This window comes from Mytilus californianus, unplaced genomic scaffold, assembly GCF_021869535.1.
Source record: "Mytilus californianus isolate M0D057914Y unplaced genomic scaffold, xbMytCali1.0.p SCAF_2, whole genome shotgun sequence".
Classification (NCBI taxonomy): domain Eukaryota; kingdom Metazoa; phylum Mollusca; class Bivalvia; order Mytilida; family Mytilidae; genus Mytilus; species Mytilus californianus.
Genome location: NW_026262668.1, coordinates 49,056,361 through 49,074,590, shown reverse-complemented (window position 1 = coordinate 49,074,590; position 18,230 = coordinate 49,056,361). Strand labels below are relative to the sequence as shown.

Below are 18,230 nucleotides of genomic sequence, written 5' to 3'. Positions count from 1 at the left end.
TACTGTATTGACTGCAAGTAAAATATCTGAACATTACTTAATTTACAATAAGAAAATATCTGAACAATAACTTAAACCTTTAACAAGACAACGTTTTAAGGTTCAGACTTTTCAGATGATGTGAAGATTAAAATGGCTGTTTAAGATTAAAATTCATTACTACAGTAGGTTAAATTAATGCCTCGTTCACACGTACATTTAATTCGAATTGAATGCGAATCGAATTCGCTAATCGCGTTCACACACTCTTCTTTAGGACAGTAAAGCGAATTTGACGCGCATTGCAATTCGAATTAGAATTTACGTTTGGACGTCAAACGTTTCGAATGCGAATTAAACTAATTCGAATTAGTTAATGCGAATCGAATTCGAATTACGTGTGAACGCAGCATAAGAAATACCTGTGTTTCTGCTGTCATTCTCTGAAGAATGGTGTTTAAAGTCTCATTTTTTCCTAATCCCATAAATTTTCAATTCTAAGTTTCTAGATTTTCTTAAGTAAATTCTTCCCAAAATGGCCTTAAAAGACCGTTCCAAAATACTAAGATAAACTCCTAGTACTTTTGTATTTTTTTTTCATTTCTGTATAAAATAAGGAGATGTGTAATAATTGCCAATTAGACAACTATCTACCAGAGACCAAATGACATAGATGTAAGCAACTATAGGTTACTGACAGCCTTCAACAATGAGCAAAACTTATATGGCATAGCAAGCTTTAAATGATTTTCTTTTTTTTGCTGTCTTTTTAAAATTGATTTCTTCAGTGGAATTTTATGATTTCACCAATGATTGATGAAAAATTTTCGAAAAGAAAATCTTAAAGCGTAGGAACAAATTTAGAATCATACAGGTTAAAAGAAATAATGTATTTATTAGCTTATCACACTATAGCATTTCTTTGTTACCCATATGTATATAACTAAATAACAGGTTTTTAACTAATTATTTACACTAGCCATGTTTGTCATTCAGTAAGAGAAAACTGTTCTGGGATTAGCACTGTAGATATAATAATTAAACAGTTTTTACTTTCATGTAAATATTTTAGATTATTTTAGACATTGCAAGGCTTATATATTAACTTTTTTTTTACATTTTTCAGACTCATTCACAGAAAGAAGAGAGGTAATGTAGAACAGTTTTATATATTTTATATTTGTACTGGGTTAGATTACAAAAGTTAGCCCTTATATCCTAATTGAAACATGAAATAGACCCTAGCTTTTGTGCTAAAAATTTTAGAGCATGCCCAGTAAGTACTTCCACGGGTAATTGCAGCATTTTCACCTATAAATTAAAGATATGCTCATTAAAAGTTTAGTGGAAATGTATCTTGAGGGAAGAAAATCAAAAGTCTCAAATAACATTGCTTTAACTTCATTTTGAATTTAATTCAATGCATAAATTAGCTGTTTAAAGTAGAACTTGCTCAGCATGAAAACTTAAGTTGCCTTAGGACTTAGCAAACAAGTGAATAATAATATTTATTGATTATATAGAAAATCAGTGGGTTATCACCCAAGATGAGCAAATCATCATCACCCCAAAAAGTAAGTTCAAGCATGTGTTTCATTTATGATAATTAACTGAAGTAACAAATCAACTTTTTTTTTATTAAATATTGGAATTTTTATAACAATTTTAAATAAAATACTGATTAATATTTAAATAAAGAAAATTACTATATTCTTTTATAAATTAAAAAATGCAAGTAATCATTAGTTATTATAAATTTTATAAATATATATATAATTGAATTAATGGAGTAATCTTATATTAGAAATCTTCTGTTGATTTTAAATATTCTGTAGAAATTGTTAACAAATTATACTATTATAACAGAAACATAAAATTTGAAATGCTTGTTTAGGCATCAAAGAAATCTAGTGCTGCCTCTTCAAAAACAAGTGTTTCTGGTAAACTAAGCATCGTTTCGACTTCTGGTGGTACCTCCTTGTCATCGGTAAGAACATGAGATAATATCTCATACAATGCATGAGACAATTTGTGTAGCGCTAATAAAGTCGTTATAAGATAAATTGAGTATTAAGAAGTTGGAAAATAATATCTCAATCTGAACACAGAAAATTTAATAAAAATTAAAACTAAACTAAAAAGCATGCTTTTGAAAAATAACATTTTTGTTCTTTTTAGCTTAAATCCTAATAGGCTAATACTGGTTCCTACTGAAATATTTTAATGAATTAAAATCATAACACAATGGCACAAGATAAGAATGATCAGGCCTTTCGGTCATAAAAATTTGGAGTATGATTATCGTACTCATACTCAGAATTCAACCAATCAAAATACAGTATTTGGTTTTCGAGCACAAATTTTGTACTCCCAGTACTGAGTAAAGATTTATGAATGAGTGCCCTGACATTAGTTTACAAAAACATATGAACATGTAAGAAGTTTTAAAAGTACATGTATATATATGTATTTTTCACAAGATTATTTTGTATGTTGAATATCATTATATCATTCTTTCTATTTCTTTCTGTCTCTTTCTTTATTCTTTCTTTCACTCTGTCATTCAGAAGGACACATATGACCCATGGGGAAAAGGGTATGGGAATGCAGACAGGTTGGCTGACGGAAGGGTCAAGCCACGTCCACATATACTAGAAAAGGACAAGAAAAAGGTGAAAAATGCACACATTTTTGTTGTTTAAATGATATTAATGGTTGGATTTGCATGAAAATAGGGAGAAAAAAGCTTGTAATCTTTTAAATATCAAGCAAAATTAATGCTGTGTTTGAGGGGATGATTTGCTTTGAGGCAAACTAGGTGAAAAGTGTTATTTAATAGGGGAAATGTGTTAGTTAATAGGCGAAAAGTGTTAGTTAATAGGGGAAAAGTTGTAATTAAGATACATTGCATGCTGTCGTGATGTTTGAACATGAAATAATATGGGACAATTAGTATCTTAACATAGATTTGCATGATTTAACCTTGTATAACCAAACCGATACTATTTTTGTTGTTTTTAACAAGGGAAATGGATTATAGAATGAACATGATAGTACTTAAATATGTTGTTAAATGTATACACAATGTATACTATTTTGTTATAATACTGTGTATGTTGTCTGTATAAATGTAAACTTTTTTGTACAAATATGAACTATGAATGTAATGAAGTATATACAATGTATGCAGGTACACGTAATGGTAACAATTGCTATATTGTTTAGTTTCATTTGATATTTTTTCTAACATGTTTTTATGAATAATATGTGATTGATTTTTCATATCAATATTTTGTATCAACATATTTACCAAATTCATTGTTTTGCAGTCCAACTTTACTGGCCCTTTTATCCATAAAAGTAGCAAGCACAATGACCCAAATAGTGTTAAAGCAAAGGAAAATAGGCAACCAGTAACAAATATTACACGAGATGCTCGTATTTCTACTGGACGTTATAGCCCATTTGGCAAAGGTTACGGCCATCCAGAGAGGGACAGAAATGGGAATGTTAAGGGGAGGAAAATGACTTTAGATATGAATAAGGTGACAATGTTGTCATTGTAAGCATGTTGTTTTGTACATCGGAGAATGTCAAATGTTGCACCTGACTGAAATAAGATAATACAAACTGGATTATACTTGAGAAATTACCCAGCCTTATACATTTTTTTTTACTTTTCAAAAGTATTCTTATTTCTATAACTGTTACAGTTAATTTTAAAAAAATTGCTGTTGAAATTAAAACTTCCAGTCATTGTCAAATCAGGCTAAATTAGCCTTTTAAATTTCCATAATTTCAACAATCTTTTTTTCAGTATTATCTGTTTTGAAATTAAAATACATCTTAATATTTCTCCTAGAAAATGTTCCTGGAGAAAAAAAGCCTCTTGATTATAAAAACAATCCTCATTATTTGAATGAATTATGCAAATTAGATTAAGCACAGTTTCTGTACATAACCTAAGTCTGTACCTATAACTTGTTGTTTTGCAAGTTTGTAAATTTGCACAATATTTTTCTATCTTTGTCACCCTTTAACTTAAAAAATATTGTCAGTTATCTTGGACCTGTTACATAATCTTAACTTTTTAAGCATTTTGATATACAGTCTGAAATAAATAACACTAACGTTGTGAGTTGGATTTACTCTACTCATGGCAAGGTGTGTTTGAATCCCATCTTAATTGATAAAGATTGCAAATTTTGCTGGCATAGGTCATTGATTTTCTTAGGATATTCCTGATTCCTCCACCAATAAAAACTAGCCACCATGATATAGTCATGAAAAAGCCAATAGCGCTGAATGTGACAATAAATGTAAGAGAACCTATCGAGGATCTGCCAGAGTAATCTTGGTATTTGGTGTCAGTGATAATGCATCATGCTAAAAAGTTCATTACCTCATACTTGCATGATTGTTTAAATACACTTTCTGTTTCTGTCACAAAATCTTTTCTTTTGAGTAACTTTATCTCATTACAAATACTGTCTTTAAATAGTGAGTAATTAAGGAAAAGCAATAGCGTATTGTCACATGTAAATTTTGGCTGTAGAATCTTTAATGCTGAGATTTTTCTGAGAAATTCAAAAAGGTTGATCTTTTATAATTTTTTTGCCAAAATTTGATAAAGGATAAATTAATATTAAATTTAAAAACTGAAACCTCTTACAAGTTAGATTTTAGTAAAAATAGAAAATTTTTTTTTTAAAAACATAATTTTTCAATGAATAATCATTTAGCTATCATATTGATATGCAGAAATAATTTAGTATTGATAACTGATAATTTATTATGATTTTGATACCTTTGCTACAAAACAGCCTAAAGATCAAACAGATTCTAGTACAAAAATGAAGAAAAATATAGTTCCTAATGATAACATCAGCAATCGTGATAAGACAGCCTCACCTGTAGTCAGTCTGAACCGAGAAAACAAGATTGACTGGTCAAACAATTCTGACTCTCCTCGTTGGGGATATGGCATTGGAAATCCACAGAGGAATGACGATGGAAAATTACAACCTAGATCATCTATGCTAGAAAAGAAAAAGGTGAAATAGAGCACCATCTTCAATGTTGTTTTGCCTGATTCGATCATTTCCCTTTAGATTTTTTCTTTAGTCATAAAACTGCACTTATATAAGTATTACAAGACCAAAATGAAACATATTTGGTTTTAACTTAGAATTTGTAAATTACTGACTTGATATTTTTCATAAATTTGAAAAAAAGTGTTCAACAAAAATGTAAAATTTCCACTTACTTAAAAACATGGTCTTAGATTTTGTAATTTGTTTTAAATTAGCTTAAAGGAGAAAAGCCTTACAATATATATAGAAATATTATTTGGATTATATAGTTTGGAGAGCTTACAGCCAGAGAAGGTACCCCAGAAACCAACATAAACAGAGACATGAGGATACCATTTCGTCCTGGTAGTCCTTGGGGGAAGGGGATAGGTAACCAACAGTACGACAGTGAAGGAAATGTTATTGCAAAGAAATCAATGTCACTTGATAAAAATAAGGTGAAAAGCAACTTATGTTTTGGCATGGATTGTATTTTTTGTTTTAAGTTCAAGGATATTTAGTTTATTTATTATTGTTTTTTGTTTATTTGTTATTGTTTTTTGTTTATTTATTTATTTATTTTTTTTTTTTCAATTATTTTAAGAGATTATTTTCTTTTTCATTTTGAGGATGAATTCAAAATGGAATATATATCTATTTTCATTTGTGGATTTTTTTGTTGCATTATGGGATGACTCAAGAAAAGGTTTTTTGCATGATGGGATTATTTCAAGAAATAAGACCTTTGCATGAATGTTTTATACACAATTTAGTAAGTTGTGTTAAATTTGATCATCTGGATTTGGTCATGCACTTTCTTGGAAAAAATAGGGCAAAAAAAACCTTGAACCTTAATATATATATGTATAAAATTATGATTATTATGTTACTTAATCCCAAAAAATATTCTGAAATTCAATACTTTTTTCATAAATACCTGTATATTGCTGTAAGAGTATACATTTGTAAATCTTCAGTTTGTAATCAATATCTATTTATGAAGTGAAAAAAAGTTAAGCATTGATAAAAAAAAAACACTTTTCAATAATACAGTACAATTTTCAAATAGCCAATAGATGCAAATGGTCTCACTGGAGAGAAGAGAAGAAAGGGAACTTACAATCCAACTCAAGGACTCATTGTTTCTCCAAGGAGAAACCTTACTCCAGAAATTAAGCTGCATTCCAACAGACAGACTGTTAACAACAAAGAAGACTACTTTCCATATGGACAGGGTTATGGAAATCCCAAAAGGGATGACTTTGGAAATGTTCCTAGAAAAATGGCTACTCTCAATTCGAATAAGGTGACAGAATTCATGTCTGCATGGATATTTTCAACCTTCTCTTATACTAATACTATCATACTTTTCATATTGGAAGCATGCAGATAAAAGTTCTTTGCATGACATATTTTCATAGTCAAAATCTTTATAGTCATCATTGATAAGGTCATATTTTTCTCTGTGATTAAATTGTTAATTGGTAAACTTTTTTTAGAAAAATGTTTTTTTATTAACTAATCAATTTATAAATTAATTGGTTGTTGAGGTTATTATAACCATTCAAAAATCTACACATTTTACACTTTTTCAAAATTTGCTGTTAAGGCAAGCATATCATCAGATTAACAATCGATTCGATTTAAAAAAGCTTTTTATGTTTATAACAGCCTATAGGGAATTTAAAAGGACCAACAAGGCCATATGAGCCATCGTCACTTGTCTATGGAGGTGAAACAACACCAGAAGATGACCAAATGAGTCCTGACGTTATTACTAACCTGAATAGGGAAGTTAAGATGCCTGAACAACGTGTTCAGAGTCCATGGGGAAAAGGTTATGGTAATGCTCAGAGAGCATCTGATGGCACTATAATCCGTAAATCTACAACATTGGATACCAATAAGGTTACTTTAATACACAGTAAAGCAACACTTAATGTCACTGATGATTTGAAAAAATCTTTCTATCTTTCTTTTACTATAATCTCGTTCACAAAGGTTATTTTGCCAGGCATTGATACAACACTAGATGTCACTTACATCGTATTATATGTCTCAAAAAACCTTGTTTAAATGATCCAGCTGCTTCTCATGAACTTTACTTCTGGTCTTTTTACAAATTCAGAACAAGGTTACTGTAGACACATCTTTCATCACTTCACTGTACATGTAATCATATTTGTTGTCTGCTAATGAAATATGCAGCTCTGAGACTGTAGGAATGATAAGATTTTCTTATTCACTCTGTACATGTGATTTCTGTCACGATTGTGTGATGGCTGTCTTTTGTAAATCTGTATGTATTCTGGGGAATCTTTCTGATCTTAATGGACTCCTCCTTTCTCTTTTTTTTTCATGTATTCATTGTTAATTCTGGTGAGTGTGAAATGAAGTCACATTTTCTATTCTGTATAATTTTTTTTCGAGGTGGCTGGTGAAAAAAATCTTTATTTGTTCGTTTGGTTTATTTTTTCTTTTTGAATTATTTTCAATTAGATGTGTATATATATATTTGACATTTTTTGTTCATTACATACAAAGATATATGCAAGTTCACTAGAAAGCTTTAAAGGCAAAAAATAGAACAAGTAAATATTTACCAGTAAATTTATTTTTTTTTATATATAGTGGTTAAATTGCAAATAGTTGATTCTTTTATAGATTATTAATACATCTATTTAGAAAAGAAACCTATTGAATTAAAATGCATTCAATTTTTGCATTATAAAACTCCTGAGTGTGTAGCGTACAGTTTTTAAAATTTTAAAGGTTAAGAGATTAAAATACTAGGCAATTTTTTCAAAACTTTAACAGCCAGCAGACGGTCCAAGCACAGAAAAGAAAAAGAAGCCATATGACCCAACTGCAGGAGGTATTGTCAATTCTCCAAGGAGAAAACAAACACCAGATATAAAACTAAATTTAAATAGACAGCTACCTAGCTATGATGAAAATTATACTCCATGGGGGAGTGGTGGTGGAAATCCTGTCAGAGATGATGACGGGTATATTCAACCCAGAGGTCAAACATTGGATGCAACAAGGGTGATTACTAAATAAGCATGTTTTGAAATCCCTATTTTTTTTGTTTGATTGAATGAATTGCTTACTTCCTTGACTATTCCAGCTTTTAGTTTGATACTGGGGTATTTATTTTTAGCTTCAAAAGAGCCTCTTATTAGATTTTGGTTGAATTTTTGTTTGCTGTAAACTTTATTAGTTGTTGATAAATGCATGACATTCCTGTTGACAGTTTTATTTCCTTTTCTGTTTACTCAGATTTCTTTTCCTATATTATTGTAATTTTAATTATTTTTTTTTCTCTGTTTTTCTGACTTTATTTGTACTTACTTGTATATTAATTTGTATGGAATATACCATTCTGATTATAGTAACCCTAAGTCAATTGTTTCTATACTGGTATTTGTAGATCAATCCGCATGAATGTGATATGTTTGTATGTATTCTGCTCATGCTTGAACCCTGTTGTTGAACTATTTGGGATACCATCAAAAATTAATTCTAATTCTTTTGATTTCATTTTTTGTGGTTAAAAAATAAAGTTCTGTAAATTATTTTATTTTATTGAATATATAATTCTTCAGTAGCAAAGAAACTTTGAATCTGCATTACCTTTTTATAATTTTATTTGATTGTTCAACTGTCTATATTCCCACCAAAAAAATCACAAAATTGGTATATATGATACAGTCAAACCTAAGTGTCTATAAACGTCACCTCTATACATAGAAAACCTCTGTAGTCAAGTCACTCTCTTGTTGTCCCACAGTAATACCTTTTAATTTTTAGCATTAATTTTAAGGTTACCTCTCTGTTTTCTCTGGTCCCAAAAGTGACCTTTACTTACAGGTTTGACTGTATTGATCTTGTGAATGTTTGTTTCTCTTGCCTTTGAAAAAATTGAAAAGAAAAATTTGCATATACATGTATCAGAAATTGGATTCAAATTTGAAAATGTTTTTGGCATCAACTATTGTTGGACTCATGTAAAGATTTTCACCCATGACATAGTTATTCAACATAAGTTGAATATAAGTCAGTTTTAAAACAGCTCCTGTTAAAATATATAAAATTCTTATTGTTTAAACATTTTTAATGTAAATGATATTATAAGAATATCATTATTAAAACAGCTTGATATTTTTTTTTGAGATACTAGAATGCAGGAATTAGGCATGTTGATCACTTAATAGGAATATATTTTGGTAAAGGAAAATCATTATGATCTGGTTTTGATATTAAGTCTATTTTTCTCAAAAAGTTTTCAGTTTTAATATCGCATTTAAAGAGCCAAAAATAGTAAATGATTAGGATAAAACAAGAAAATGATTAAAGTACCAGTATGTATTGATATCATTCTTAATACTGTTAGCCTGTAGACAATGGACCTACAGAGAAAAAGAAAAAGACTTTCTTTGACCCATCATCAGGGAACCAACCATCAGCTAGAGGAGCTCAGACTCCTGACATCAAGCCTAATTTCAACCGTCAGTTACCTAGCAATGAAGGAGATTTTGATCCGTGGGGAAAAGGGGGTGGAAACCCCAATTATGATGAAACAGGAAACATAAAGAAGAAAGTTTCAACATTGGATAGCAGAAGGGTGAATACATTACAATTGCATGAATGTCAATATATATATCTGTAGCTTATATTTTTAATTCCAAAAGTTGCTAGTCATTTTTTTAATTGCAACATATGTCTCCCTTTTTAGCAGGTATTGTGTGGATTTTCAATATTTAATGGAAAAGAAAGGATATGGTGTTTTATGTATTTTTGAAAAAGTCACAAATTTTAAGTATATTATGTAACAAATAAAAATTCCAAGTGTCAATAAATTAAGGCTTTAGAAGTATTTAAAGATCAAAGCTTAAACAGTTTATATGCAATCTATGAATATATGAATCATTATCAAAATGATTAAAAAAGCCTCTGAAACCAGATACAGAATAAAAGCTTTTCTATTTTGTACTGTATATTTGTATTGGTATATGTGTTTGTAAATGCATGGTTAGTGTTTAAATGTATTAATGTGCATGATACAAATATTATACATGTATACATTTTTTTAAATAAAATTTGAACTGAAATATTTTTTGCTCATTTAAGAGCTTTTTATAATGTCAGTAAGATAAAAATAATTTTACATTATGCTGGTGTACTTTTTGTGAAGGATTTTGTACTTTGAAATGTAATAAATGATTTTGATATTACAAGCCACCAGACGGTATGACTGATGAAAGTGGGAATCCAATTAGACATCCAAAACCTATGTCAGACTTATCCTTTATGGCGAATAGAAATCGAACACAAAACAGAACACCTGATTCAAACATGGATCGTGACACTAGAATTTCAAGTGGAGGTAGAAGTTCTGACCCTTTTAGATTTGGCAAAGGGGCAGGAAATCCTGTTTATGATGAGGATGGAAATGTGGTCAGACATTCAATGACCTTGACCCTTGACCCGTCAGAGGTGACCTTGCACTATGAAATGGATGTTGATAACCTGCACTATTCTAGATGTGAATGTTAAATATGAATGTTGAATCCATTCTTGCACTGTTCTGACTGATTGAAACTTATATGCATGATCTGTTATCTTCCAAAAGATGATCCTTGATATTAAATCTTTTGCAAAGGGGCATAATCATATGTTGTATTAGTGTCCACTTTATAGCAGCATGAAAGTGAAGACACAATTATATCCCGAAATATGATTTGTTGTTGTATACAATGTTTAAATTTTGTCATGATAAGAAAGGTGGTCTTTAATATGCAGGTTTTATCAAATTTTGATAGAAGATTTAACACTATATAGGGCCTCATTATATTTTTTTTAAATTATACTGAAAGAAGGTTGTAGCAATTGTTATTTCTTGTTTTTAAAATGCAATTTCTCAAGGATACATAGTTATATTTATATCACACTTAGTTATGTCCCTTGGTAAGCTAGTGTTATTGTATATACTTTTGTGTACTTTTTTTTTTAGAAAGGTCAATGTGATATGTATGAAAAAAGTACATAAATAGTTTATCATAATTGTAGCATGGACAACTCTATTGTTCGTTCACTTATTTTTTACAATGTACTGAATGGTCATAATACTTTAAACATTTTATTTAAACTCAAAAAGAAAATTAATATTGCATGAACTTTGTGTATTGAATACAATGAAAGAAGGTGATTGTAATTTGATAGTTTTTGTTACTATAGTTTAACATGTTTTAAAATCCTAGTTGCAAACAATTGAAATTGTTTACTAAACATGTAGTAGAAAAAATGGGTGACTTTTACAATGGTTATGAAAATGATTGGGAACAGAATCATAGTCCAGGGTATGGTGAAACTGAACGTTTACGGGAAAGAAGGTATTTACCTGGCTATGGTGACCATGAAAATGAAAAATATTATTTACCAAACTATAGCCAAACAGCTAGAGAGGTGAGTTCAAGTAGTTATGTATTAAGAATTGAGTGGACTGAGGCATCAGTTTGAAAGAAGTACATGAAAATGTCAAATGTTTGCTTAGGAAACAAACCTTACACAAGTTTTTTTTTTATTTTGAAAAATTGATAGTTTTTGAAAATCAGTAAATGAATACAAATGTACAGTAAATATCTACAAAGATATCTGATATGTTATATACGTGTACATTTGGGGCTGATGATAATGGAATATATTTGAACAGTTGCCTGGTTGCAAGACAGTATCTACAATGTTGTTACTGAGTGTTTTGCTCTAATGTAAAAATATTTTGATGTTTTTTTTTCTCTGATACTCTCAGAAGTTGAAAGGTTAAAATGTTTCAAAATAACATCATTGAAACGATAGGAGAGAAATAGAATGATTGGGAAAATAATTTGAAATAATTTGACAGAATTTGGATAAAAAAATCATGAAAAGATGAAACTAAATTTTTGATAATTTTTTACTGGCCATCATATAATTTCTTTCTTCTCATACAATATTAACTTGAAGATTACTATCTTTTTTTAAAGTCTAATAGTATTTCCATGGTACTTTGGTGTTAATGTCTGGAAAACTAATGTTTCAGACATATCACAATACAGCAATGGACCAATGAAAAGCTGGAAAAAATATCTGTTTTGTAGCAGGATGATTTCATTCTGTTTTACTTTTCTCCAAGTTCAAGTTCAAACTTGACCTTAATCTGTCAATCTTTTCTGTTTAATTCCAGGTTCTTAAAACAATCAACTGTTTTTTTCTTCAGTCTTTTTTTCTTCTTATGAAATAGAGACTATGTAAACAGAACTTTTTTCTTATTGTGCATTGTGTTCTTTTCATATTTTGTAGAAAAGGCAGACATTTTCAAAATATATTCAATTTCTTTTCTTTGGGACCAGGAAGATAAACAAATTTGTTTGTAAAAATTAATAACTTTTTACAATAATTCAGGCAATATGATAAAAGTTGTAAAAATAACACTTTGCAGAGAAAAAAAAAACAATCTTTTTTTTTTTACAGTTTCTGTGGTGCCACCTACTTTCTTTTCTTGCTCTCATTTCATTCTCATCTGGTTTTTTCTTCATCAATCTGAATTTAATATTTGTACTATATTTGAGATATTATATTTTTATGTCTATTTACAGCCAATGCCAAGTATGGAGTCACCCAGAAGAGGTAATTGGACAGGTTAATATTGCTTTTGCTAACATCTCTGAAATTTAACTGTCATCTGAGTGGGTCTAAAATTAGATTGAAAATAGATTAAGCATCTTCTTTTTTATGGTACTTCATATATTTCAGTTTTCATTTGTTTGAATTATTTTCAAAAATCATTTTAATCAGTGTATGTCATATTGACCATTTAAAGGTAACAAAAATATGGGATCTTCTGGTAGAGAAATTCAAACATTAAAAAAATGTATGAAAACAAATTTTAATTTGAAATTAATATGTTTGAAAGCTTAAAAATTATCCTTTACAGAAGAAATTGTATTTGATAATTAATGGATAGACGACAGTTTTATTTCACCCCTAGTTCCTATCTTCTGCTAATTGCATGTGATTAGTTATAGCTACCCATAATTTAAAAATATGCATGCATATTTACCTCCTTTTATCTTCAAATTTTATTTATCTCTTAATTTTTATCTCCCTTATTTACCAATTATTATCCCCTATTCTATTTATTTCATTTTATCTCACTATTTTAGTACCAAATTATATTTCTGGTAAGATGTTTTCCTTTGAGCTAACCTTTTGTAACTGGTGTCCTTTGATATCTATGAATCTTAGTAAAAAACATTTACACAAAAAAAATTCAAAGAAAAGTTAATTTCTAAATCTCACTCTCAGCACTTCAAAAATTCAATGAACATAGTTACACAGGATACTAGTTACAAAATTTATAAAATTATGAGTTTTAATAGAAATGCTGTCTTAATCCTATGCTTGTAATGTTTTCTTTGTAGTAACCATTTGACCTACTCACCAAGTTGATTATCCCCTCTTGATGACAAGATTATCTCCCCTAATGCTTTTGTTTCTACTTTTAATAAGCATACTTTTGATGCACATAGATTTAGTTAATTTTTACCCTATTTTGCTTAACAAACTGAGAGACAATGATAAAGAATATAGTTCCTGATTTTCAAATTCAGTGTCTTATATGAAATGATATACAATGTACTGTGTTTATATAATACAAACTTTGGCTTTTCACAATACCAATTGACCAAACATATTTCTAACTTTCAGTTTAAATTCCTTTTTTCACACTGATCAATAGGTGAAACATTTTAGCCAATTGCTTAAGTGAAAGGCTATTAGCCTAGGATAAGTGCAGTGAAATAAAAAAATATCATACCATTCAATATTCTTTTCATGAAAAGGTTTGAACAAATGAGCACAAGTTTAAAAAAGTTTGACTTTGATATGAAACTTCAATCATTGTATAAACACAGAAAATTTTGCTTTTTGTTTTCATTTATTTATGAAAATGTTAAAAAAGAATGATGAAGTTTTCAAATCACCAACTAAATTTTAATAGCTTTTAGCTAACCTGGCTGTAGGAAAATTTCCTGCTGTTCTTAATCTAAACCATAGCTACGTACATTCATTTTCTTCCTAATTGTTTGTCATACTTAACTTCGTTATTCCTCTAATCAACACTTTCACTCTTATACTAATTGATATTTTGCCTAATATTAAAATGTAAAGCAAACCTAATTTCATTTGAAAATATTATTAATAATTTGATTTGAATCTTATAATAAGAATTCATTTAAGTGTTCTGTACACCTTTCATTTAGGATTACCAGATTGACTACAATTTTCCATTGACTTGAATATGTATTTCCAAGCTCCTTTTTCTCATTTATTGAAACATCTTTTTTTATTGTTCTTCAATTCTCTTGTTTTTTATGCTACGGTAAGCTGTATTTTATTAAAGTTGAATTTAGGGTATTGTCAAATCTAGATCTAACCCATATTGTTTAATTTTTATAAAGCCTTATGGAAACCCCTTTATCAGCAGACTTCAAAGGTCGTAAACACTTTCCGCTCATAGTTAAATTCCTGTCTACAGAGAACCCTAACCTGTCAATCATCCTTATGAATATTTGAATTACAGCTCCGGCCACATATAGAAACAACAGCTATGATGATATAGGCAGATCAATGAACGCTGCAGAAAAGTTAACGAGGGTCAACAGGGAGGTGCTGCCTTTATACCACCCATTTGGTAGGTCAGGAGGAGGTGCTCCAGTCAAAGATAATCGTGGGAAAATTGTTACACAGCTACAGGGAAATCTATTAATGGAGGTAATGTCTTCTATCAAAAAGAGTTATACACATTTATTAAAATACAAAATTCATAATGTCAAAATCACAAGGAAATGTTTTTAAATGTCAGTTTGCTGGAATGTATATTTATTGGTTGTCCAGTAGTGCAAAAAAAATGATAAGTAACATGAAATGGTCTATTCATTAAAGTGTTTTTAAGACACAACCAATCCAATTTTATTTGGAGGAGGATCAAAGAAAATTTTATTTAAAAATCCTTATGAGGTGCTGACCAAGTGTTGTTACTTTGAAGCTGATCCATATTCCAAGATGGCCACCAGTGGGGGACTTAGTTTAACATAGGACCCTATGGGAAATATTTACAAATGTCTTCTTTTAGAGAACCACTGGAAAAGTCGATATAAATGAATTATAAATGTTTCAAGTAGAAGTCAAAATACTAGACATAAACAAGCAATGAAAATTTGAATTTTTACAAAAATATCAAAGGTCTGAATTCCTTGAAAAAAATGAAAGTTTTCTTCCACATACTAGTAAACTGTGTGGAAATATACCAGATGGATATATGAAATACCAGTATATGTGTAAGATATTAACAACAGTTTAGTATTCTTTGTAGTAAAACAAGTTTATGTCTATATTTTTTCTATAAATAGAATAGCAAAACCATTACAAGATTTTACACATTATGCAAACAGCTTTCACACTTTAAACTAATTTTATTTGAAATAGTGTATTTTGCATATCCCTCAAGCTTGGATTAGTAAAACTATAGGGTTTATTTGTCTCTAATCATAGCTTATCTGAAACAAAAAGGAAAAAAAAACCAGTAAAAATGTTTTAAATACACTTCTATAATTTTATTATATTTTGGAGTATTATTATTTTTTACAGAATTACAAATATCAGGATGTAAGTTCTACAACATTGGTTACCATGACAATTTCTGCTAGACAATTCTCTACTTTCTCCATGCTTTATTTAACCTTTGACCTAATTAATATTTTTGGTATACCATATAATGGTTTATCTCTTTTGCATGTCACTAGTTTGATAAATTATTGACCATTTTCATGTTCTAACTTATTTTCCTGAAATTCTATCTTCATTTTTTACAGTTTTCTTATTCATAATGTATTTGTATAACTGTACTCCAATCAGATTAAAATCAGATCTTTCACTACTGCTCCGTAAAATTTGTTTGTCGCAGCCTACACACGTCAAACAAATCTAAAGGAGCATAGTGATAGATCAGGTCTGGGTTGAACAAATGTCAACTAAAGTAAAATGATGCTCAAATTTTAATAGTTTAGCAAGTTTTAGAAATGCCTAAGAATTAAGCATTTTACTGCCTTAGATTTAAAATAGTTTTATTTTATATTTTGCTGATCAGTTCTTGACATCTGTCGTTGCTTGTTATAAACTTTTTCAAATGTTTTTTTAAACTAATGGGTCAATTAGAACCAAACTTCAAAAAAGGTTGATGCAATATTATGCACTGATGCCAGATGAAAGATACATGCTCCTTACAGCCTCTAGTTTTATCAAGTAGTAGTTGTATGAAGGTGGTTTATCTAGGATAAGGGACATAACTCTTAAAAATCACTAACGTTTGAGTAAACTATTTTCATAAATATATTGTAAGCTTCTAATTAGCACAGATTATTTTACATCTGGTTCACAAAAGTGCTTAAAAAGCATCAATGAAACTGACTATTACAAACACATTAGTGATTTAAAGAGTTATCTGTCTTAATCCAATTTTACCCCTTTTATATCAGCAGTTTACCTTTTTTAGAGCTAGCTAATTGCAGTTTTTATGAAAGATTATATATCAGAATTTTATTGCTATTAGATGCATTAAAGTTTACATCATTCAAACACTCATTGGTTTTTCTTCATGACAATATATTTCCCTGTTTCATTTGAGCAATTTTAATTTCTGGAGTTTATTTCAAAATTTGAACTAAGTTCACAATTTTCTGCAAAAACAAAATTGAAAAAAATTCAATTGTTATATTTTTGGTGAATATATAAAAAAAATAAGAAAGTAGATAAAAAAATCTGTATTAAACATTCATTACCGGTTTGACATAATTTTAGAAATTACATTTGGTATTTTGTTTCTTTTTAATTCTTAAGGTTTTATTTTTATTATTTCTACTTTTGCTATCTGAGGATATTGGATTAATTATTCAAGGGAGGTAACAAAAACACATGACTGGTGCATGTTTTTGATAAAATACAAATACAATATATGTACATGTATATAGATATTAAAGGGAAAAAACACTAAAGCGCTGGGCTATATACCTGTATTATGAAGTGGTTATTGCCTGTATATAAAGACCATCTATTAATTGTGTTATAGTTGCCTTTGTACTTGACAACAGGCAGTGATACTGGTTTTAAAATATCTTGAAAACTTCCCAAGAATAAATCAATCATCTCACCATCACTTTTACAATTCATTTGTACAATCCAAAACATTTCTAGAAGTAGTTTAGATGATTTCTTCAATTGATAACTGCATTAAAAAATGTAATACATAATAAGATCAAATTATCCTAATATGATTGATATAATGTTGAAATGTTCATGATATTTTTAAACTCAGTATACTGACTGTTCGTATGAATCCTTTCCCTTGCATGATACCTATAATCTTTCTGAGTAACATTGAAATATTTTATATGTAACATATGAACCAATGGCACATTTTAAATGTTGTACACAAATGAATGAAGTACTTGTTATGTCTACGGTGCACAATTTATAGATTTTTTTAAATGTTCATTGAATAATAACAAAAGATTAATATATGCTATCATGTATATTTTATGGTCGGGTTGTTGTCTCTTTGACACATTCCCCATTTCCATTCTCAATTTTATATTGCTTTTATTTCAGTTACTGGTAGTTGAATATAGTATAGTTGAATTTAAGATGATTATAAGAAAATTATTGCTTTATTAGTTAAGCTTAAGATTTGTCACTTTATTGATCTATATGCTTATAGGTCCATTTTTTTATAGAAAAAATTATAATTGTAGATTTCAGATTTCAGATTTAACATTTTACCCTCACTTTTTTAGAGTTCGTATGATGATAATGCTAGAAAAAGGGCAAGAGCTAAAGAATACTATGACTTCTTGAGTAAGTTTGAATAATGTATCTTCTTTTTTCAATCTCGCGGTAGTGTTTTTGCCTTGAATACTGGAGGTCATAAGTTCAATCCCCAGCAAGGTCAAACCTCAGACTTGAAAATTGGTATTTGTTCCTTCCCTTTATTATTTGGTCTCATAGGCAGTCATACCACATCTTATTATTTTTGTACTGATTTAATCCATTTCAAAAAGATGATGAAGTTCTGAATTTGTCAAA

At 29.1% G+C, this 18,230-nt stretch overlaps 3 protein-coding genes across 33 annotated transcripts in view; 2 read left to right on the top strand and 1 right to left on the bottom strand.

The window, feature by feature from the left end:
• Positions 1–18,230, bottom strand: part of LOC127729914 (INO80 complex subunit D-like) — a 325,825-nt gene that overhangs the window by 67,953 nt on the left and 239,642 nt on the right. The gene's annotated exons all lie outside the window — the stretch shown is intronic.
• The window catches only part of LOC127729918 (uncharacterized), a 91,636-nt gene that overhangs the window by 54,475 nt on the left and 18,931 nt on the right, over positions 1–18,230 (top strand). For 23 of the 30 annotated variants that reach the window (XM_052237873.1, XM_052237867.1, XM_052237874.1 and 20 more), the window contains 6 exons: positions 1,106–1,128; positions 12,689–12,731; positions 13,256–13,273; positions 14,674–14,864; positions 15,741–15,758; positions 17,942–18,002. In XM_052237873.1, coding sequence (XP_052093833.1) covers positions 1,106–1,128; positions 12,689–12,731; positions 13,256–13,273; positions 14,674–14,864; positions 15,741–15,758; positions 17,942–18,002 — 354 coding nt within the window. The remainder of the gene's footprint in view (positions 1–1,105; positions 1,129–12,688; positions 12,732–13,255; positions 13,274–14,673; positions 14,865–15,740; positions 15,759–17,941; positions 18,003–18,230) is intronic. The other 7 variants (XM_052237860.1, XM_052237857.1, XM_052237866.1 and 4 more) reach the window with 4 other exon arrangements.
• On the top strand, positions 4,653–11,354 carry LOC127729927 (uncharacterized). The gene is made up of 5 exons (XM_052237909.1): positions 4,653–5,033; positions 5,342–6,959; positions 7,869–8,099; positions 9,448–9,678; positions 10,293–11,354. Exons 2-5 carry the CDS (start codon positions 6,810–6,812, stop codon positions 10,608–10,610), a joined length of 930 nt encoding a protein of 309 aa, XP_052093869.1. The 5' UTR covers positions 4,653–5,033; positions 5,342–6,809; the 3' UTR covers positions 10,611–11,354.